The 24393-nt window shown below is 39.4% G+C and overlaps 1 protein-coding gene across 2 annotated transcripts in view; it reads left to right on the top strand.

Annotated features, from left to right (window-relative positions):
* Positions 1-3022: 3022 nt before the first annotated feature.
* Positions 3023-24393, top strand: part of FYB1 (FYN binding protein 1) — a 181505-nt gene continuing 160134 nt past the window's right edge. Inside the window, exon 1 of one of the 2 annotated variants that reach the window (XM_055422135.2) lies at positions 3023-3137. In XM_055422135.2, coding sequence (XP_055278110.2) covers positions 3084-3137 — 54 coding nt within the window. In that variant the 5' untranslated portion in view covers positions 3023-3083. Of the gene's footprint in view, positions 3138-12146; positions 12228-24393 lie in introns of those variants that run through there. The other variant, XM_055422136.2, reaches the window with a different exon arrangement.

Genomic DNA, 24393 nt, shown 5'->3' with positions numbered 1-24393 from the left:
CTGGCCTGTAGAGTTTCTGCTGAAAGATCAGCTGTTAAGCTTATGGGGTTTCCCTTGAATATTTCTTGCTGCTTTCCTCTTGCTGCTTTTAATATTTTTTTTATTTGTGTTTAATTTTTGTTAGTTTGATTGATATGTGTTTTAGTTTGTTTCTCTTTGGTTTTATTCTGATGGGACTCTCTGAGCTTCTTGGACTTGATTGACTACTTTCCCATGTTAGGAAAGTTGTCAACTATAATCTCTTCAAATATTTTCTCAGACCTTATCTTTTTCTCTTCTCTTTCTGACCCCCCTATAATTCGAATGTTGGTGCACTTAAAGTTATCCTCGAGGTGTCTGAGACTATCCTCAATATTTTTAATTCATTTTTCTTTATTCTGCTCTTCAGCAGTTGTTTTCATCATTCTATCTTCCAACTCTCTTATCCATTCCTCTGCCTCAGTTATTCTGCTCTTGATTCCTTCCACAGTGTTTTTAATTTCAGTCGTTGTGTTGTTCATCACTGTTTGCTCTTTTCTTTATTTCTTCTTGGTCCTTGTTAAATGTGTTAAGTATTCTTGCATTTTCTCCATTCTGTTTTCAAGATTTTGGATCTTTACTATTATTACTTTGTGTTCTTTCTCAGGTGGTTGCCTATTTCATTTATTGATCTTGTGGATTTTTACCTTGCTCCTTCACTTGCACAATACTTCTCTGTCTTTCCATTTTCTTAACTTACTGTCTTTGAAGTCTCTTTCCCCAGGCTATAGGATCATAGTTCCCTTTGGTTTTGGTCTCTGCCCTCAGTGAGTGAGGTTGGGCCAGTGGCTTAAGAAGGCTTCATGTTGGGAGGGACTTCTGTCTGCGTTCTGGTGGGAGGAGGTGAGTTTATCCTCCTCTGATAGGCAGGGTTGTGTGAAGTGGTGTGTTTTGGGATATCTGTTGATGATTGATTGAGTTTGTGTTCTTACATTGCTTGTTGTTTGGGTGAGGCATCTTGAGGTGGGTGCTGCCAGAAATTGGGGTGGTGCCAGGTCTTGGATACAGATGAAAGTCTTTGTGGGAGTTCTCATTGATTAATACTCCTTGAGGTCAGCATTTCTTCAGAAACTTAGTGTCCTGAACTCAGTGCTCCCATCCCGAGTCTCAAGCACAACCTCTGGTCAGAGAATGAAGACCTAACAAGCCATTTGTTACAGAAATAAAGGGTATTAAAACAAACAAAAAACTAATAAACAAAATAACAAGAAACAAAAAACGAACCCCACACAAATGGTAAAAGCAAATTCAGACAAATAGCAACAAAAACAAAGGAACACACACACACAACAAAACCAAAACAGACCAAAGAAAACAAAGTACAAGAGAGTGACCCAGTGAGCAAAGGAAACCAAAAATATCAAACAATTAAAAACTAACTAAAACAGAATAAAGACCAGAGCAGAATGCCAGGTAAGGAATAAAGCAAAGGAAAGAAAAGAAACAAATATAGTGAAAAAATAAAAGTGGAAAAGCAAAGTTAAATAAAAGTATAACTGAACTGAACTGATATGTGTTTTATGTATATGTGTGTGTGTATATATATATATATATATATATAACAACAAGGAAAGAACAGGAACAAAATAAAAAGAAACATAAAAACACAGAACTGTAGAAAGCCAAAGTTGAAGTAGAAATATATAAAGGAAATAAAAAGTGTACTTAAAAAAAAAAAAAAAACAAGAAAAAGCTCTCAAATGCCCAAATAAAGATAACAGTAATAAATCAGCAATCACAGCAACAGAGAAAAAAATTCAGAACTACAGGACAAATCAAAATATAAGAATACTAATAACTGTCTTTTATGCATTCCATTAAAGGACAGTCTGTGTCCTTTCCCCAGCTGTGAGCCATAGCACACCGCCATCTATCTAGGAAGCCCTCCAATATGGCATTGGAGGTCTGGTCTTTGGACCTGCTGTGGGACCAATTAGCTCAAGCTAATCTGACCCTACTCCTGCACGTTCTAGCCTCCAATGTCCACAACTGCTAGAGCTAGGGTACTTTCTTTTCTGGGAATGCTCATCGTCCTTATACATATGACATAGACACAGAGTCTACCTAGGTGATTGTGTGGATTTAATCTTCAGCTTGTACAGCTGGTGGAAAGGTTTTCAAACCTCTCCCTTAGCTATTCCATCCCTGGATCTCAATGGTGGGGGTGCTCCCCTCATGGATCAGACAGTAACGAATCTGCCTGCAATGCAGGAGACTCAGGTTTGATCCCTGGGTTATCAAAATCCCTGGAGAAGAGAATGGCAACCCACAACAGTATTCTAACCTGGAAAATTCCATGGAAAGGGGAGCCTGGAGGGCTATATTCCATGGGGTTGCAAAGACTCAGACCAACTGAGCAACTAACATTTTTACTTTCCCTTTCCTTATGTGGGTCATCCACAGAAGTTTGCTCCTGAGGCTGCCCTGGAGGACTTGGGTCTGCTCCAGTGAAGACTGGTGGTGAAGGTGGCGTGGCTGCTTGTATAGTGGGGATCCCAGTGGCACCAAGTGTTCAGGAAAGCAAGCAACCACAGGCATAGGAGATATGATGCTACAAGGATTCTTTTCTAGCCTCTGGCAGCTCTGCCCCAGTGAGGACCTAGCATGGAGGTGGTGCCACTGCTTGTATTGCAGGGAGCCTAGTAGTTCTAGGTGTATGGGGAAGCCATCAGTAAAAGGTGCAGAAGATATAGCACTTTTAGAATTCTCTTCTAGTCTCTGGTAGGTGGTGTTCAAAGGGCCTCCCTGACTGGTCCTTCTCCACTGCTCAGCATAGGAGGCACTCAAAAGGCACCCCTGACTCGGGTCATTTACTATTGCTCAGCATGTTAGGCATTCAAAGGGCCACGCTTGCTGAGGTCTTTTTCTATTGGTTGCTAGTGTGTGGGGAGAGAGAGGTGACCGTGATGGCTCCACCCCTTGCGATGACTCAACACCCTGCCTCCATAGCTGCCCAGCATTCCTCCAGAGGCACTCCTCACCATGGACTCCCTCGCTCCCATCCCCTCTGGTCATCTTCCCACAGTCAACAGCTGTCCTCGCCTTGGGATTGCTCTCCAATCCCCATGCTCCTGCTCCCAGCCACGGTGCATTTCAGTGGACTTGCCTCCCTGTTCAGGGTATGTAGGACCACAGCATGAATTCTTTCTGTGATTCTCAATCCATTCAGACTGTCACAGATCAGCTGCTTCACTCTCTGACAGCCTCAAATGTTTCCCTTTCTGTCCCAACTGATTGACCTGGATGCAAGTGTCTCTCCTGCTTCAGCTCACCCACTCCCCAGGTGCAGATTAGGTGCCACTAGCTCTCCTCCCACCCCTCATCCCAACTTCCTTCCTTCATCCTACCAAGTTTTGCACAAAACTATATTTTCCTTTCTGGTGGTCAGGGACTCCTGCCAGTATTCAGCTGGCTCTCTGTGAGATCCTCTGCACCTGAAGATATATTCCTGACATCTTTGTGGAGAGAGATGTACTCAGCTTCTACCTACTCCTCTGCCATCTTGTCTCCCCTCAAAAGAAAAATTTAAGAAGCAATCTTCAAGTTTTTTTTTTCCTAGGAAAGAAAAAACCTGTTGGATATGACATGTATTTTAATATTAGGTAAGACACAGACATGGTGTTCTAAAAATAACAATGTCCAACCCTTTAGGGTATAAAATACCATTGGCACTCAAGAGAGTACCTATTTCCTTCCCCCAGAAGTCTGAGTCAATCAGAAAGAACTAGGATGTTCAATGCATAGAAATACTACACTCTTTTCCTAGACAATCCACTGTTGAAAGAATTTCTAATGTAGAGCCTTTGATTCAAGGAAGAGTTACCATACTAACTACTTAGATAATTCCTTGCATCCTTGTGATTTATAAATGTCAAACAAGAAAAAAGCTGAGCCTTGATGAGATCCCTGAGGGTCAGCATAATGATTTATCAGAGTCCCTTTACTGGAAATCTGGGAAACAGTGTAGGTTGACTGTTGACAATGAGACTCTCCAGCTTCCTCCAGAGGTTGCGTATCTGGTAGAGCATTTCCAGCAGGGTGCACCATTGAGACACCAGAAACTGCCCCGCAGGAATCAGCAAAGAGGATGAATCACCAGAAACTGAGGGAGAGGAAGACCTCTGGAGGCTAAGGCTTACATGGTTCAGCTTGGATTGAGGTTTCCTAAGAAGGGAAGTCCTCACTTGGTCCTGCCAGACTGAGCACAGTATAACCAGCCCTCAGAGAGGCCACCCCACAAATTCAAAGAGAAGGATGTGGGGGGGGATTAGTCCTCTGATACTCAGGCTTTACTTTCAGTTCATTTTACGGAACTCCAGCCATTACCAAACGACCTGGGGAAGTTGGATGGGCATTCATGTTTCCTTGGGCCTAATGGGAAAGAAAGCTCCAGAGAATCGCTACATTTTTATTGTTTTCCCTTTTTATACTTAAAACTCTGGTTGCTTATTTACTCTACTTATGGCATGATAGATATATACCTATATCACTGCCAAGAGATATCTTGTTTTACATCATTATCTCCCCAAGGCCTTTTGAGTGTGTATTTGATTATAAACACAGCCGAATACTGCATCCAAAACCCCACAAGAACAGCTCCTGAGTTAGTGTCTCGATGATTATGGAAAACTGTTCAAAATGGTGAAAAGACTAGACTCCGCTTAAGTTTAGCTTAAAAGAAAATAAAACTCTTTGCCTCTCTGTCTCTGTTTGTGGATGTGTCTCTCTCTCATACACCAACACGCACAAGTAATTTGTAGAACAACCATCTTTCCTTCTGTTCACCAGTACCCCTCCCAGCCCCTCCACCCTCACCTCGTGTTCATTACCAACTACTGTACCAAGAGCAGTGAAATGGTTCAAGAGAATGGAACGGTATGGCTTTTCAATAGTAGAGAAGTTACTGAACCCCAAGATACACCCAGGGATAATAATATCTCCTTCATAGAACTGTTAGGTTGATTCATTGAAATAATGCATACAATGACCTTGGCACCGAAGAGCAATAAGTGGTTGCTGTTGTTATGTTATCATGCAAGGCTGTTGATATAAATGTTTTCAAATTTGACTGTAATGTATGTGACATTAGACAGCCAACAGGAGTAAACCTGAACGTGGAGGATGACAACCTATGGCAGAGTGGCTTAGTACTCTCCTTTATCTAGTTGGTGGATTCAGTGATTTTTTTTTTAAGGGAGACTTTTTTGTGTGTGTGAGGCAAAATATACATTATTTAAAATTTACCATTTGATCAATTTTTAACAATACAGTTTAGCGGCATTAAGTACATTCATATTGTGTAACCATCACCACTATTCATCTGCAGACATTTTTCATCACCCCAAACTGAAACTCTCATTAAACAATAACTCTCCATTCCCTGCCACCCCAACCATGGTAACCACTATTTTACTTTCTATCTCTGTGACTTCTACTTTTTTTAAAAAATAATAGCCATCCTAGTAGTGTATGAAGTGGTATCTCATTGTGGTTTCAATTTATTGGTGATGGACAAGGAGGCCTGGCGTGCTGTAATTCATGGGGTCGCGGAGAGTCGGACACGACTGAGCGACTGAACTGAACTGAACTGAACTGAATTAATTATTAATGATGTTGAGCATCTCTTCAGGTGGTTATTGATCTTTAGTATATTTTCTTTGGAGAGATTTCTGTTTAAGTCCTTTGCCTGTTTGCTGATATCATCACTGTTGAGTTGTATGAGTTCTTTATATATTCTGGAAAGTAATTCCTTATCAGATATATGATTTGCAAGTTTTTAAAGTTGAAGTCTAATTCACCTACTTTTCCTTTTGTTGCCTGTGCTTTTGGTGTCATTGAATCCAAAGTGAATGTCACATGAATCTTTCCCCCTATGTTTTCTTCCGAGAGTCTTATACTTTATTAGTTCTTATGTTTAGGTCTTTGATTCATTTTGAGTTAATTTTTTTATATGGTATAAGGTAAGGTTCCAATTTCATTCTTTTGCAATGTGAATATCCCAGTATCATTTGTTGATCAATGATTTTTTTTTAACCATGTGCTAGCCTGCTAAAGTCAATCTACTTGGAAAGGACAAGAGAAAAGAGGATCAGGATGACACTGAATCATTTCACAGATTGTGTTCTAATATATTTGCTTTAATAGCTATATTATAGATATGCCTATATCCTCCATACAGCATTATGAAGTAGTAGTATTTTGTTCCAAAAGGTACTATAAAATTGAAAATAGAAATATTACTATCCTTCTGACCAAAAAGAAAATGATCACTAGTTTAACTCAGGTATGGCCAATTTTGTATTAAATCATAAGTAATTTTGTATTTAGGAAGATTTCTAGTCTAACAAATCCTGATTTGAGCAATAGGGTGCAAAAAAGACTAAGGTTGAATAATCTTTCAAATGGAGAGAATAGAGTAATTCTGAAGTTAAAAAAAGGAGAAAAGAAAGAAACTCAAGGAAAAAGAGTATAAACTGGAGATGCTATTAAATTGACTATTATAAACAAATTTGAAATATATTCTAAGAGTGCACACACAAAAAAAAGCTGTATGGCTTCATCATTATTTATCCCATACTAAAATAGAAATATTTCTGTTTTAAAATTAAACATGGAGGATGGGAGGGAAGTTCAAAAGGGAGGGGATAAATGTATACTTAGGACTTATGCTACTGAAACTCCAATACTTTGGCCACCTCATGCGACGAGTTGACTCACTGGAAAAGAGTCTGATGCTGGGAGGGATTGGGGGTAGGAGGAGACGGGGACGGCAGAGAATGAGATGGCTGGATGGCATCACTGACTCGATGGACATGAGTTTGAGTGAACTCCAGGAGTTGGTGATGGACAGGGAGGCCTGGCGTGCTGTGGTTCATGGGGTCGCAAAGAGTCGAACACGACTAAGCGACTGAACTGAACTGAACTGAACTGATGGCTGATTAATGTTGTTATATGGCAGAAATCAACACAATATTGTAAACCAATTATCCTCCAATTAAAAATAAATTTAAAAAGTTAACAACAGACTAAGAAAATGAGAATATTCACACCTGCAGTTAATCAACAGTGGGACAGGATAACAATTCTAGAATGGGATAGTGATCCATTTTCCCCTTGTGGTCATCTCTGAGTCTATTCATTCCCGAAGCCCATCAACTTATTTTCCAAATCTTTCTGGCTTTACTTTCCTGTTTGGAAGGAAAATGGGAACAAATGGATGAATGGAGAAGGACAAAAAGGAAAACAGATCTGTTTTCATGTAGGACCTTTTCTTTCCTTTATTCATTAAACTGCAATTATCATTAACACATTTTCGAAGGTAATGATCAACCCAATGAAGGTGTATATTTTGATGGTGCCAGTTAAATGTTTTCTTAGAGACCCAGTGAGATGAAAGGATTACAAGACTCAGCAGAATCCTATAGAGCTGTGTATTTGTTAGTTGCTTAGTTGTGTACAACTCTTTGTGACCCCACAGACTATAGCCCGCCAGGCTCCTCTGTCCATGGAATTCTCCTGGCAAGAATCCTACAGTGGGTTGCCATTTCCTTTTCCAGGGGATCTTCCCGACCCAGGGATTGAACCCAGGTGTCTAACATTGCACACAGATTCTTTACCATCTGAGCCACCAAGGAAGCCCCTGCAAAACTTTAGGAGTTCCCAAATCTCAAGAGAGGGTAAGATACAAATTATACGCAAAATAGGAAAGTAGTAAGTAAATTAATATATAACATAGAATTCTTCCAGGGGCTTCCCAGGTGACACTAATGGTAAAGACCCCGCCTGCCATTGAAGGAGAGCTAAGAGGTACAAGTTCGACCCTGGGTTGGGAAGTTCCCCTGGAGGAGGGCTGGTAACACACTCTAGGATTCTAGTCTGGAGAATCCCATGGACAGAGAAGCCTGGCGGGACAATACACCTGATGTGCTGCAGTCCATGGGGTCACACAGTCAGACACGACTGAAGCAACTTAGCACTCTATATGACTTTCTTGACACAAGAGAAGTCATTTTCTGCCTTAATCATTTTGTGCTCTAAGCTTGGCCACAATGCTTGTCCTTGAACAGGTCTCAGTAATTAATGATCTTTATGGAACAAAAGAATGCAGTTCAGTGGGAGCCTTTCACTGAGAGTGGTAAAGATTAGCCTGAAGCCCTCAACCACCATATCATCTAAGAGGGATTCTTGAGAGTCTCTTGGACTGCAAGGAGATCAAACAATCCCAAAGAAAATCAACCCTGAATATTCATTGGAACAACTGATGCTGAAGTCCAATACTTTGGCCACCTGATGTGGAATCAACTCATCAGTAAATACTCTGATGCTGGGAAAGATTCAAGGCCGGAGGAGAGGGGGATGACAGAGGATGAGATAGTTGGATGGCATCACTGATTCAATGGACATGAGTTTGAACAAACTCCAAGAGATTGCAAAGGACAGGGAAGCCTGACATGCTGCAGTCCTTGGGGTCGCAAAGAGTTGGACATGACTGAGCAACTGAACAGTAAGAGATGATGATGTTGACCTTTGATGACTCTTGTGACTTCAGCCAACTAAAGCTTGGACTGTTAACTGTCCAAGCCGCTTCATGAATATGTATATACCCTTAACTTAAAACTTCCCCAGTGTTGCTGTTCCAGTTGATACTGCTTTGGGAAAGATCCCTAGTGTTCTCCTTACTTGTTGCAAGTAAAAAATCCTTCTTTCTCCTATGCTTTGGCTTGATGTGTCTTTTGGCTCGACACTCACCAAGAGGCAAACCCAGTTTTCAGGTAATGATCCTACTGAAATATAGGATTTCTCTTTTATTGAAAGATAAATTGATTTTTCATTGGTGTAATATGTTACTTCTTCCCAGTGCATGGATATTCTGAAAGGGTTAAGGCCTCCTTTCATCAAAAATAGAAAGTACAAGAGTGAAAAAAAAACCATTTTGTTTTCAAAACGAAAAGTGAAAGAGAAATAAGCCAAATCAAGGAGCTACCCATTTCCTCCTGCACAATTTTTTAAAGCGTGCCTGTTCTTATCCTGCTTTTTTCCTGTTACTTTTCATTTGGCTACTCCATATCTCCGCACACAGGGAGACTAGAACTTCCTTGAATTTCTATGAATCTATTTTGTGGGTTTGAGTTGTTCTTTCCTGGCAAGGTTCAAATGCATGTTGATAAAAGGAGACAAGTTTACAAAATAATGAAGTTTCAGCTGACCAGTTCCCTAATTTGGAAACTTAAGGGATCACTGAACATTTCTGTGCTTTCATTTCATCATCGAAAAGCACCAATAAATATAGTGACTAGTATTTGAAGATATTTTAGCCAAGAGTTCCTCTACAGCTTCCCAGAAATGATGGGCTTCAAGGAAGGCTGTGTACATGCATAATTAGTGTGCAAATTATATACTGCTTTTCTCCGATTCTGAAAGGAACCCATAAGCCAAAAAAGCTTTAAAAAGAGTAAAAGCTACACTATGCTCTTAGGGTGACAGAAGGAAGTACAAAAATTAATTCACACTGGAGGAATTTCAGATCTGGTTAAGGAGCCAAACTTAATGCAGCCAATACAATGGGAGCACCATAAAAGGCAAACATATCAAAGAGCTTCATTTCCAGGTGCACTCTGCAGGAGTCCAGGAAAAGGGGGAGATGAATGAGCCAGCAGCAGAGAAAGCTTCCTGGAAGAGGTGAGACTCAACATCCTCTTGTTCTCCTATCTCAGGGGTCTTGTGAACGTTGAGCACGTAAAGTAGATGATCATTTGTTTCCTTTCTAAAATGTTAGCCATTCAGGTTACAAAGCTGAAATCAATCATGTAAGAGTTTCTAAGTATTTCTAACTCTCTATGCTAACAACTTCAACCATGCTCCTTTTAAAACCTGATAGATGCAACAACGACAGTGTTTTTAAATAAGGAGCATAAGCAGTGTGACTTACATTGTTATTAGTGGTCCCTGCCTCCATCTTGTAAACTGACTTAAAAAAAATGAAGCTGGATTTGTTAGCCCCTCCACCCCCGGCTTTGCCTCCGAGCCTCACAGTCTCCATCTAGCTGTCACTTTGTACCAGGGAGACAGCCTAATTTTACCATTGCCTGAACGTAAATAGTTCTCCAGAATGCAAATTTATGAAAAGAGATTTGAAGAATTATAACCACATTTGCATGCTCTAAGGTACTTCACCCTTCTGCTAGCATGAATAATTTCAGTGCCTATACGACAAAAAAAAAAAAAAAACCTTTATCTTCTTAAGATGGTATCATTATATTGTGTCAGCTTTCTTGCATTTCCTGTTTCATCTTCCTGCTCAAGGATTTGCATACTTAATTGACTTCATAGGAAATGTACTCACATAAGTAATAATTGAAATACATGTTTTTTTGAAGTAAAATGATTATGCTCCAAAACTAAAAACTTACTGGTGGATTATGAGTTATGGATGGGAGCTTTAGCCTGTTTCTTCTTAGCCAAAATACTTCTCTTAAATATACTACATTTAGAAATATTAAATAAACACAAACTGAAATGGAACTCAAATGAATAAATTGAAACTCAGTGTTCATTTAACCAGAGACTTGTACTACATGGTTAACAGAAATTGCTCAGTTTTTGTTTATCATGTGATTTTTGTACAACTGACTGGCCCAGAGAGAAAAGTCATGGAATGATCAAGAAAAAGTAATTATTATGTAGTGCATGGTGAAAATATGTTGATAAACTTAGCAGTAAACAGTGTCAGAACATCAGGATTATTTCTACTGGCGAATCTTGCCTGCTAATCTGTTTGTCACCTCCCTAGTATGTCACTTGCTCCTCCTTTTAGAGCCCAGGCTTGCCTGTACCTTGAAACTACCTGGGGAACTGTATTAAAAAGCACTGATGCCCGGGGCTCAAAACTAGAGATCTTTATTTAATGGTCTCAGGTTAAACCTGAAAACTTGGATTTTTAAAACTTCCCAGGTGATTTTAATGGGCTGCCAGGTGAAAAGCTTCTGCTTTAGACCCTAATTTGTACTGTTCCAACAGATAGTGGATGAGAGGCTTTCTGGTTACGCTAAAGAATATTTCTATTTCAAGGTCTTCTGGCAATGTCTTATTGTCTAAAAAAATGCCTAGTTTTCTCATACCTGCCTTGCCTTGATCTTCCTCCTCCATTCATTCATTGAGTTCTTATGATGTGCCAGAGACAGTGTAATTTCTGACTACTCTCCTAGCTCCTGAGTATCCTCAAGCCCCATTTTAAAAATACCTACAGTTTCAAAGCAATTCCAAATTCCTTTCTACCTCTGGGAACTGACCCCTGCTCTGCCTTTCTATCCTGTCCTGGCAATGGTTCTATCCATATATTTAACCACATCTCAATTTTGAAAAACATTTTTGTTTAAGAAATAAAAAGAAACACACATTTACTAAAGAATTTTTATTTTTATTGGTAGTAATTAGTATTAGCTCAGGATCAAACAAAAAAAAATTGATGCCCCTCTACTAGGTTAATGTGGTAATACACACAAGATCTAGAAATTTGCAACCCCAAATTAAGATGTCAGTTGCTAATAAATATTACCAAAAAATTAACACATGAACCTAGACTGTTATGTACTTTATATTTTTAGTGAAATTAATAATATCCTATGATAAGGTTAAAACATGTCCTGCATTTAAATATTTATGAGATAGACTTAAATGCATTGAAATTGATCATTAAAATTATCATTATCATTTTATTCTTAAGATTATAGGTCTGTTTTAAACAAGTATTATATACTCAAAATTGAGAAGTCAAAAAGTCAGCAAAGTAGAAAACAAGGATTATTTATAATAATATCTCCACCGAAGTCAACCACTGTTAACATTTAATATGAATCCTCTACAAACTCATTTTATATAGAAAATGGGTTAATAACATACACAGAATTTACTATTCAGACACTTTTTAAAAACTTCTGTGTCAATCTTTAAGATATCAAAGCTCTACCTGTAGCTGTTTTCATATCAGTAAGGCATAGTAACTGGATAAACCTGGCCAGTTACACAAATGTTCTGAGGGCTGAGATAACATGCAAATAAACCTTATATATCAATGTGTGAAAACTGGACAGACCACAGGGCTCAAAAAAGGAAGTACTGTCTGCATAGCTAACTTGCACATTCACTGTCCGAGTTACAGCATCTTCGGAGTCGCTGTGTGCCACGCACATCAACTCTTTCATAAAAAAATGGTAAGTAATAGATTTTATGACTCTCCTTGGTCTCCTAGCAAACATCTGATCTTTTCTACATAGAGCAGAGAGGGCTGGGTGTGCCTCACGGGCAGGTCCTCCAAGCCTCTGGAATTTTTGCTTATCTCATTGTCGTTCCCTTTGTTAATAAAGTTGCTAAGGCGTTATTATACCAGTTGAGAGACTGTGGCTGCAGGAGTTCCCTTTTCTGATTCTAGCCTCCGAACAGAGGAAGAGTTATGCCTTAAAGAAAGAAAAGCTACATTCTTTGTCTTTGCTTCTTAAGATGGTTGGTTTAGAACCACAGTGCAGTCAAGTTTCCTTTCATGAGCACTTTGGAAACCTGAAGAAAACTCCAGTGATATACTTTGGGCAATATTGCTGAAGATGAGTGTCGTTTGGACAATATAGTGAAGTTTTACAAGAGGAGTTCTTTTGTTTAGAAAAATGCAGTTTAGGGGATTTCCCTGGTGGTCCAGTTGTAAAGACTACGCACTTATAGGTGCAGGTTCAATCCCTGGTCTGGGAACTAAGAGCCCACATGCTCCTACAGCATGGACAAAAATTAAAATTTAAAAAAAGAGAAAAAAATGAATTTTATTATTTTAATTAAGAGAAGCAAACAAAATCCAAATAGTCCAAATCTGAGGGACAGGTTGTGTTCCAAAGTTAATAGAAAATCCTTATGTGGAGCACTCTTAAAATCATGACTGGGTTCCCAGTGTACCATAAAAACTAGCTTGACCCATAATGAACCTAAACTACAGCATTAATATTCTGCTAGTTTCCTATCATTTCTCTGTATAATTGACTGTGTTCTCATACATGTGGTGTTAGGCTGGCAAAGTCCAGAAGACAGATAACTTTTTAATTCCACACAACTTTCCCCAACTCTCCAGCTCGTACAAGACTAGAAACTGATTACCCCTTCTCTCCTTATGGAGACGGAGACAGCAACCCACTCCAGTATTCTTTGCCTAGAGAATTCCATGGACAGAGGAGCCTGGTGGGCTATAGTCCATGGGATCACAGAGTCGAACACAACTTTGTGACTGAGAAATCACTCCTTGTGGAGAAGATGACTGTCTTTGCCACCTCCCAGTGGGAAAATGGGGACTGAGGTCATGATCCCTACAGGTACTTGGTGGGGGTAGAGAGTGCACTCTGCAGGCACTGGAATGGACAGGGTAAAGAATTCATGGCACGAGTTTGTAGTCTGAAATCTTGTGAGCCAAAATGGGGAAAGTGCAGAGGTGGCTCAGATGGTAAAGAATCTGCCTGCAATGCAAGAGACCTGGGTTTGATCCCTGGGGAGGGAAGACCCTCTGGAGAAGAGAATGGCTACCCACTCCAGTATCCTTGCCTGGGAAATGTTATGGACAGAGGAGCCTGGCAGGCTTCAGTCCATGGGGTCGCAAAGAATTGGATACTACTGAGCAACTATCACTTTCACTAATGTTTCCAAACTCAGCCTGCAGATCTAGGATTCTGAGAAAAGATCTTGGTCTTAATTGCCATATTCTCTTCAAAAATAAGTGAGGGCATTGTGGTTTACAGTGTTATTTGAATTTTCTTAGGGAACACAAGATGGTAATAGAAGAAAAAAAGAAAGGTTTAATTGGATAGTGTGTTTGATGTCTTATGTAATGTTTTCTTAAGAGAGCACAGTCTTATTGTAAAAGTAACACATTATTAAAGAAAATTTCTTGCTGCTACTGCTAAGTCACTTCAGTCGTGTCCGACTCTGTGTGACCCCATAGACGGAAGCCCACCAGGCTCCCCCGTCCCTGGGATTCTCCAGGCAAGAACACTGGAGTGGGTTGCCATTTCCTTCTCCAATGTGTGAAAGTGAAAAGTGAAAGTGAAGTCGCTCAGTCATGTACGACCCTTAGCGACCCCACGGACTACAGCCAACCAGGCTCCTCCACCCATGGGACTTTCCAGGCAATAGTACTGGAGTGGCTTGCCATTGCCTTCTCCGGACTCATGTACTACCTTCTTTTAAATAATTGACTAAAATATGAACTCATTCATTTATTTACTTTTAACAACACATTCAAAATGAATTCAAGTCAGGACCCTGCAAGAGAATATTGAGTAACACTAGTATCTTTTCATACACTCATTCTCCACAGAAAACTTGTTAGATCCTTTCTTGTTTCATTTTAAATAATAGTAAACAGAGTGATTTGATCATACATACTAACATATTCTCAATACTTTTCTATGTTTGGCCTTTTTTCAATTAGGCAGTTATTTAAACAATTATTTTTAATGTGAATGGTTTGTTCCTTTTCTAAATAACCTAACAACCAGCTACCCAACACCAATCCAAAAGCAACATGGATTCTTGTAATAGAATATATCCTACATGGAAAACAGTTAAGTAAGACCTGTTCTATTTAAGTTATGATTAGTGCTTCAGGAGATAATATATCAATAATCCTTGCTCACTGCTGACTTGAACCATTGGTCATCATTCATTTACACTTCTTCATTTATTCTTTCATTGCTTTACCTAGGATACATTTCACAGACACTAAGTAACAAAGCTCAAGAACCGCATCTTTGATTACTCCTGACTTTCACTGTAAGTCCCTTTTCCACTAAGATTCTACCGAATCTCAAAGTTACAAAGCTTCATCAAAATCCTTGACTCACACATCTCAGAATACTCATCATTAGTCTATATTGAACATCTTTCTCTTCCTTTTTTATGTATTATTTATTCCTTTATATAATGATTCACTAATAATATAATCCATCCTCATGAATCAAAAACCCCAAGAACAACATCCTTGACTATCACTAATAACTGTCTATGTATGCCCACTTCCCATTGTGCTAAGAGACAACATTTTTGCAATATGCTTATATATTTGCTTTTTGCACACATAAATTAATCAGTGCAAAAATGACACAATACATATTTTCTATAGTTCTATTACCTGGGGCAATCATTGCTAAATTAGTATAGATCCTTCTAGAATTTTGTCATTTAAAATGTATCTTACAATTTTCTATAAGTACCATCATACTTTATAAACCATTCCCTTATCTGCTTTTTAATTTAAAATATCTTGAATAATATCTGAGTTATGAAAGCATTTTTAATAATGAATCATTTTTAATGACTGCATTGTGTTCCATAATTTATTTTAATCGGTTCCATATAGTTGGACATTTAGATTGTTTTTTGTTTTATTTTTCTTTCTTTATGGTCATACAGATAAACTATCATAAACATTCATTTATGTTTGTTACCTAATTATTTTCCATTGCAAGAAATGCTAAAAGAATAGGTAGATTAAAAAAAAAAGATATATTTAGAATTTTAACCAAGTTACCCTCTTGTAAAACAACATATTTTAATTTTACCTACTATATAGTAAGGGCTTCCCTCCCTAGTGACTCAGTGGTAAAGAATCCGCCTGCCAATGCTGGAGATGCAGGTTCAATCCCTGGGTCAGGAAAATCCCCTGGAGAAGGAAATGGCAATTCACTCCAGTATTCTTGCCTGGGAAATCCCATGGACAGAGAAACCTGATGGGCTACAGTCCATGGAGCTGCAAAAGAGTTGGACACATCTTAGCAACTAAACAACAAAAACAACAAAACTATATAGTGGCATGGTCCACGAATTTCCCAGTTGCAGTAATGGTATATGATGCCTATCTTTGTAGCTTATCAAGGTTATACTTAAAAAGGAAGTAGATTTCCTTTAGTTTCTCTCGCTCCAACATTGCCTCTGACATTCTATAACAAGTTGCAGAAAGGCACGTAAAATATAAAAGGAAGGAAAAAACTCCTAATTTTTCTCCTTGGGAGACATCATAGATTAGTCAAAGGCTGTATTTCTACCTACTTATTCTCTGCTTTCTAGTTGCATGGTTTTTTCATAAGTCACTTAAGCTCTGAGTTTGTTTCCTTATCCAACAAAGATGAAGATGATGATGATAGTATCTTGAAAGGTTGTTTAAAAGAGTAATAAGTTTGTAGTTATAAAGCACCTATTAAAGTGCAGGCAGCCACCAGACACTGAATGAATGTTGGTTTCTTTCTTTCCAGCCCCAAATAAATAATTTCCTAAGGAGGTATAAAGATTCCTAGTGAACACAGGAAGATAATAATAATGGCCATTAGCATTTGTGAGCCTTGGCATGAAAAAGTAGTGAAAGCATTAGTCACCCAGTTGTGTCCGACTCTTTGTGACCCCATAGACTATATAATCCACCACGCTCCTCCACCCATGGATTTCTCCAGGCAAGAATACTGGAGTTGGTTGCCATTCCCTTCTCCAGGGGATCTTCCCAACCCAGGGATCAAATACAGGTCTCCTGCATTGCAGCTAGATTCTTTACCATCTGAGCCACCAGGGAAGCCCAAGCCTTGGCATCCACCATCTCATTAAATCCCCAACAGTTCAGTTCAGTCGCTCAGTCGTGTCTGACTCTTTGCAACCCAATGGACTGCAGCATGCCAGGCCTCCCTGTCGATCACCATCTCCCGGAGTTTGCTCAAACTCATGTCTATCGAGTTGGTGATGCCATCCAGCCATCTCATCCTCTGTCCTCCCCTTCTCCTCCCGCCTTCAATCTTTCCCAGCATCAGGGTCTTTTCAAATGAGTCAGTTCTTCACATCAGGTAGTCAAAGTGTTGGAGTTTCAGATTGAGCATCAATCCTTGCAATGAATATTCAGGACTAATTTCCTTTAGGATGGACTGGTTGGATCTCCTTGCAGTCCAAGGGACTCTCAAGAGTCTTCTCCAAAACCACAGTTCAAAAGTATCAATACTTCGGTGCTCAACTCTCTTTATAGTCCAACTCTCACATCCACACATGACTACTGGAAAAACCATAGCCTTGACTAGACGGACCTTTGTTGACAAAGTAATGTCTCTGCTTTTGAATATGCTGTCTAGGTTGGTCATAACTTTCCTTCCAAGGAGTAAGTGTCTTTTAATTTCATGGCTTCAGTCATCATCTGCATGACTTTGGAACCCCCCCAAATAAAGTCTGCCACTGTTTCCCCCTCTATTTGCCATGAAGTGATGGGACCGTTTGCCATGATCTTAGTTTTCTGAAAGTTGAGTTTTAAGCCAACTTTTTCACTCTCCTCTTTCACTTTCATCAAGAGGCTCTTTAGTTCTTCTTCACTTTCTGCCATAAAATCCCTTTCACCTCCTTGCAAACAGTTACTGCTATTGTTCCTATTCTCTAGCTGAGAAAATTGACTCTTGGGAAGGGTGACTTCCTTACTCACACAGCTTACCACACAGCTGCTGAATACTGGGACTGGAATTTGAGCACAATTCTGTCTGCTCTTAGGGCCTGAGCTTTTCTGTATTATGATGCATCTGAGGAAAAGTAGGTACCAAAGAAGATAGTGGTTCAAGAAAAGCCCGGTACTGGTTTTAGGAGTGCCGAGGACCTTTCCTGAGGCTGGTGACCACCTCTGTTAGATCTGGGAGGCACTGCTTGTAACTTCTGCTAGTACCATTATGAATTATCCTATTTTCAGAATGATCACTTTACAGAAATCTTCTTGCAGAGCTGTTAGGGTGGGAGACTTAAGGGGTCACTAGCTTTGTGGCTCTCCATCCCCGGGCTCAGAAAAAGGGATTCAATGATCAAATACTTAGCCTTTCTGTAAGCTCTGTTACTGGTGAAACTAAGCCCGCCTCTTCCAGGTTGAGTGCCGGAAGCAAGTATTAGAAAGTGGAACCACATGGTGGCCCAAGTGGTTATTGAGAAATTCACCTGTTATCACCCTCTTCCTATAACTTATTGGTAGAGGAACTGTAGAAACTTGTGGGAATTAGGTGGAAAAGTACATGGGGTTTTGTGAGGATAAGGACATAAGCTATAATGAATGATGGATTTTAGCTGCCTAGTGGCAGGGAGTGCTAGCTTTGCAGTGGGATCTTGACTCAGTCTTGCCAGCTCTTTCTCAAGTTGCTTAGTAAGGGTAGAGGATTAGCAATGGGTTCCTTGATGTTCTTTATAATATGATTCTACATTTTAGAAGCAGAAGGACAAAAAAGTAAGATTCTACTTCTCAAATATCTGATCCTGTAGAAATTAACTTAATCTGAAATTTTAAACAAATTATCTCACTTCACAGCCCGAAATGGAAATAATAGAATAATAACTATCCACATGACAAATTCTTTTAGGCATATTTCAAGTCATAGATTTCCTGAAAAAGAGTGAGGAGAAAATAGTGAATCATGCACAGATTTTTGTATGTTCTCGGTTAGTGAGAGGAAACATCTTTTACCAATAAACCTTAGAATGTTTAAGAAATGAAGTATAAAATTGGTTTGAGGGTTTTATTAGTTTGTTTTGCTCCTTTCAGTCAGCTCGCAATTTTCATGTGAGCTACTTTTGGAAGAAATGTGTTATCACTCTTTATTTAATGAAGGCTTATTGACCCCTTGTTCCTTGTTGGACTCTGCTGGACAAGAATGCAGGGCGAAAAAGATGTTGAGGGCCTGACTTCTTGGAGCTCACACTGAATACAGTAGGTCTAACTTTAGCACACATCTGAATATCTTGAAGGATCGGAGATGGAGCCTGGAAATTTGCTTTTCTAGGTGATATTTTCAGGTGATGCTTATGCTGCTAGTCCAGGGACCACACCTGGAGGACCACTGTTCCCTGAAAGATGGAAAACTAAGTCAAGTGAAAGTGTTAGTTGCTCAGTCGTGCCTGACTCTTTGTGACCCCATAGACTATAGCCTACCAGGCTCCTCTGTCCATGGAATTCTCCAGGCAAGAATACTGGAGTGAGTAGTCATTCCAGGGGATCTTCCTGACCCAGGGATCAAACCCAGGTCTCCTGCATTTCAGGCAGATTCTTTGCCAGCCGAGCCGCCAATTTGAGTAAACATGTAAGTAAAATACTAGGTAGTGAGCTCTGAAGGAGCTAAATCTAGGAGCTGAGACAGAACATAAGAAGGAAACCTCCTCTTTCGATACCAGTCTGGTCTCTGATGCAGTGATGTTTAAACTAAAGCCCTGGTTCGCAACCCGGGCTGCACATTGAAATCACATTGAGTACCTTATAAATCATACCTATTCTCAAGGCCCCAAACTAGACTGGTTAAATCAAAACCTTAATGGATAAAGCGGGGCCTGGTGCAGGTTGAAAATTATGGCACCGAAGATTGCGAATAAGCTGGGCACAGGAAATGTGGCAGTGAAGCCCATTTCAGGCACAGGAAATGGCAGGTACAAAAGACAAGAGGCAGGAGAGAGCATGGATCTGCAAGAATACATGAGGCAGGAGAGGAGAGGGGCAGAGAGGTGGCTCCTAGAAAGAGGCAACTGTCACGTGTTGCTGGGTTTCAAGGGCCATGACAAGCAATTTGATCGTAGTGTGTTCCCCTCTGGCAGCCACTGGAGACTCCCAAGTAAAAGAGTCCATGTCATTGTCCGATTCACATTTTGAGAGGAGGGCGTTTCCTGAACTGATGCACATCCTTTCCAGGTGTCCTTGACCATGATAGGGGGCTTCATTAATTCAACTTTTCTAATTGACTTCAAAAAGTCAATACTGACTTTTTCTCCCTCATCCTTTAAAACTGCCCCAGATTTAAACACGGCCAAGAGTTTAAATTGTGAACGATTTCTGAGGGGAATTAGTTTGTGACCCCACAAATAATTTGAGGGGCTACAATGGAGGCTCAGTTGAGAGCTGGTATCCCAGGCAAATTAGAGTATGAAATTTGAGCTACAAGAATCCCTCTGGGAACTAGGGTTCCTACCCAGTTCTTTCATGGAGAGGGAGAGCAGTGGTTCTTACCTTTATCATGTAAGCTGGAGGGGGTCAGTCACAGTTCTGAATGACAGGATGCTGTCCCCAAATAGAAGTCCACATACCTCCACACACTCCCTTCACATGCACGCCTACTTTGTACTCTTGATCTGTATATCCTCTGCTTCTGCAAAACGGACTACCTCCGTTTTGCTGCAAGATCTGTACCAATGTGTTAAATGAAAAAAAACAAACAAACCTCCTCTATTATGACAAGCAAGTTTTGATCCAAGACTGAAAAGTTCAAATTCTACGAGATCTCATTCTTGCACAGGTCAATGCACGGAGGAGGAAATGAGAGGCACTTTAGAGCACATTTGCGCAGACACTAAATGCTCAGCAGCCTTGCTCTTGAAGCAAATGGGTGGGGGCTCCAGCTCCGGGTTTGGTAACCTCACTATCACTTCCCTGATTCTTGGAGTTGCATTTCATCTGCCCTTTCTGTCCTCCTGTACCCTTCTCTTCTTAAAATACTGCAGCATGTTAGGAAACAACGTGACAAATGTTCACACGCTCCCACTCAGAGTTCACGCATATTATTGTACCATTTTGTCATATTATTGCCATTTTGCCATCTTTTCAAAAAATAATAAAAGCAAAGTTGAAGCCCTCATTTTACCCTCCCCAGTTCCATGCCCCTCCCTCTACAGGTAGAGGAATGTCGGCTCTGAGAATGACACCTCAACTTCCCTAACATGTTTTTATATTTTTATTTAATCTGCCTGTATCCATAAGATACCATATAATAGTGGTTCCCCACTTTGCTTTTTTATGATTTCTGCATTTGCATTCTTTTATCTTGACATTGGTATGTTTTCAATATATATGCATTTGGACACATACAGCTCTAGTTCCACCTATTTTATTTCTGTGTAATTATATTATTTATTTAGTCATCTATTAAGTGATGTTGAATTTGTTGTCATTATTTTCCATTTCAAACAGTACTAGAATAAATGTTCTTTTGCATAAGGGATCTGGACACCATTAAATTTACTGAATTTAGCAAATTTTTCTCTGAAATCATTGTAGCAATTTATCTCTTGCTCATCTTTTATGAGATTTCCCATTTCTCTACATCATCCCTAAAACTTGGTATTGCCAGATTTACTGATAGAGTATTGAGAATTTATTATTATATGTAAAACTTCATTCATTTAAAAAATTTTAATTGAACTGTATTTGATTTACAATACTGTTGTTTCATGTGTGCAGCACAGTGATATATCTATATATATTCTTTTTCAGATTTTTTTACACTATAGGTCATCTCAAGATATTGAGTATAGTTTCCTGTGCTATATGGTAAATCCTTATTGTCTATTAATTTTATACATAGTGGTATATATCTGTTCATCCCAAACTCCTAGTTTATTCCTTCCCCTCCTTTCCCTTTATGGTAACCATAAGTTTGCTTTCTATGTCTGTTAGGATATTTCATAAATAAGTTGATTTGCATTATTTTTTTGATTTCACATGTAAGTGACATCACATAATAATTGTCTTTCTTTCTCTGACTTACTTCACTTAGTATAATAATCTCTAGGTCCATCCATGTTGCTGTAAATGGTATTGTTTAATTCTTTTTTGTTACTGAGTAATGTTTTTATGCGTGCTTTTTTAATTAGATTTTTTGTCTTTTCTGGATATTTGCCCAGGAATGGGGCTGCTGGATGATATGGTAACTCTATTTTTAGTTTTTAAAGAAAACTCCATACTGTTTTTCACAGTGGCAGCACCAACAGTGTAGGAGGGTTCCCTTTTCTCCACACCCTTTCCAGCGTGCTTTATTTGTGGACCCTTCCTCTTTCTTTCTATTTGTCTTGGCTGTGCTCTGTCTTTGTTGCTATGTGCAGGCTTTCTCTAATTGGGGTGCACAGACCTCTCTAGTTCTGTCTCTCAGGTTTAGTTGCCCTGTGGTATGTGAGATCTTAGATCCTTGACCAGGGATCAAACTTGTGTCTCCTGCAATAGAAGGTGGATTCTCAATCACTGGACCACCAGAGAACTCCCCTGTAGACTTGATGATGGCCATTCTGATCTGTATGAGGTGATTCCTCATTATAGTTTTGATTTGCATTTCTTTAATAATTATTGATATTGAGCATCTTTTCACATGCTTGTTGGTCATCTGAATGTCTTCTTTGGAGAAATGTCTGTTTAGGCCTTCTGCTCGTTTTTTGATTGAATTGTTCATTTTTTTATATTGACTTGTATGAGCTGTCTGTATATTTTGGAAACTAAACTCTTGTTGGCATAGCAAAACTCATTTTTGTTTCAATTTTCCTGATTACTACTAAGATGGAACATGCTTTTGTAAGTTTATTGACCATTCAGATAACCTATTCTGTAAATTCTCCTCATGTGCTTTGTTCATTTCTTATGGATTATCTTTTCATGTTGATTTATAGTAATTCCTTATATATTCTAGGCATTAACTCTATGTCATTTATGAAGGGAACATGTTAGTCACCCAGTCATGTCCAACTCTTTGCAAACCCATTGACTCACTGTAGCCCGCCAGGCTCCTCTGTCCATGGAATTTCCCAGGCAAGAATACTGGAGTAGGTTGCCATTTCCTTCTCCAGGAGAACTTCCCAACCCAACCAGGTGCTGGATCTCCTGTACTGCAGGCAGATTCTTTACCATCTGAGCCACCAGGGAAGCTCATGTCAGGTATATGCATTGCTAATTTTATGCTTTGAATCTATGGCTTCTTTTTCATTTTATTTTTAGTGTCACTGTTTTATACGCAAGTTTTAAATCTTAATGCTGTCAAATTTTAAAATTAAGTCTATCATTTCTGCTTTGATGTCAGTTTTAAAGTTATTCCCTACTCTCAAATATTAAAGCTATTTTCCTCACCTTTCCTCTAAATGTTTTAAAGATTTTATTTTCACCTTTCAGTTCAGTTCAGTCGCTCAGTCGTGTCTGACTCTTTGTAACCCCATGAATCACAGCACGCCAGGCCTCCCTGTCCATCACCAACTCCCGGAGTTCACTCAAACTCATGTCCATCAAGTCGGTGATGCCATCCAGCCATCTCATTCTCTGTCGTCCCCGTCTCCTCCCGCCCCCGACCCCTCCCAGCATCAGAGTCTTTCCAGTGAGTCAGCTCGTCGCCTTTAGGTCTTTCATAGCCAGGTCTTCTGCCTGTGGGTAACTGATTGTCAGCACTGTCTAGTTCAGTCTCTTTTTCCACCTACTTCGTTCTGGTGCTTCCTTTGTCGTGCGTCCAGTTCCCATACATGTGTGACTCTGTTTCTAAGCTCTTAACTCTCATATATTGTTCGATCTGTATGCTTCATAAAACTCCATATATAGCATTATTCCTCACATCTTACTCTTGGGCTCTGGATTCATATATCTTCTTACCCAAGTACACGTGCTCTTCAGTTCAGTTCAGTTGCTCAGTCGTGTCCGACTCTTTGCGACCCCATGAATCACAGCACGCCAGGCCTCCCTGTGCAAGGAGATCCAACCAGTCCATTCTAAAGGAGGTCAGTCCTGGGTGTTCATTGGAATGACTGATGCTAAAGTTGAAGCTCCAATACTTTGGCCACCTCACGCGAAGAGTTGACATATGCTCTTACTTATTGTTTAACAATTTCTACTGCTATTTAGTATTTCTGTTATTATTCTCTCAAACACAACAAGAATCTTAATACAATGCAATTACCCATTGAATATAAACTTGCAATCCAATTCGTAGTTCTTAACACTTTTACTTGGAAGAGATGTACTCCACTTTTACTCACATTTAATCAGCCAGAATAAATTGCATAGTCTTGCCTCAGCTAAAAAGGACAGAGATGTAGGAATGTATAATCTTTATGCATTCAGGGTAATGGCAGAGATGGGTACCCATTTGAAAGAAGAATACTATTATATACTACAATGTATATTGAGTTTTGTATAACTAAAGCTGTTTCATTTTAATTTCAATCTTAAATGATAGCTTAGCCATATATAAATATTCTAAATTGATATTACTTTTCCTAAGCACTTTACAGTCTTACCTCATTGACTTCTAGTGTTGCTGAATCGCGTGCTATATGTCTAATTGTCTTACCCTGTAGGTAAAATTCTGTCATTCCTTCTAAGATGTTTCTTTGTGTTTATGTTTCACAGCTTTACTGTGCTTCATAGACATGTGAATTGATTTTTTATTTCTCCTTCTTGATACTCAGAGTTGCAAGTTAAAGTAAGGATCTACAATATTTCTGTGAAGAGCCAGTAGTAAACATTTTAGGCTGGTTAGGTTTTGTGGTCTCTGTTCCAACTATTCAGCTCTATCATTGCAGCATGAAACCAGCTGTAGACAATGGATAAACAAATGGCTGTGG

Source organism: Moschus berezovskii, chromosome 18 (genome assembly GCF_049115385.1).
Source record: "Moschus berezovskii isolate FMDL1 chromosome 18, NW_MosBer_1.0, whole genome shotgun sequence".
Taxonomy (NCBI): Eukaryota; Metazoa; Chordata; class Mammalia; order Artiodactyla; family Moschidae; genus Moschus; species Moschus berezovskii.
The sequence above is the reverse complement of the archived record's forward strand: the minus strand, read 5'-3'. Positions and strand labels throughout refer to the sequence as shown.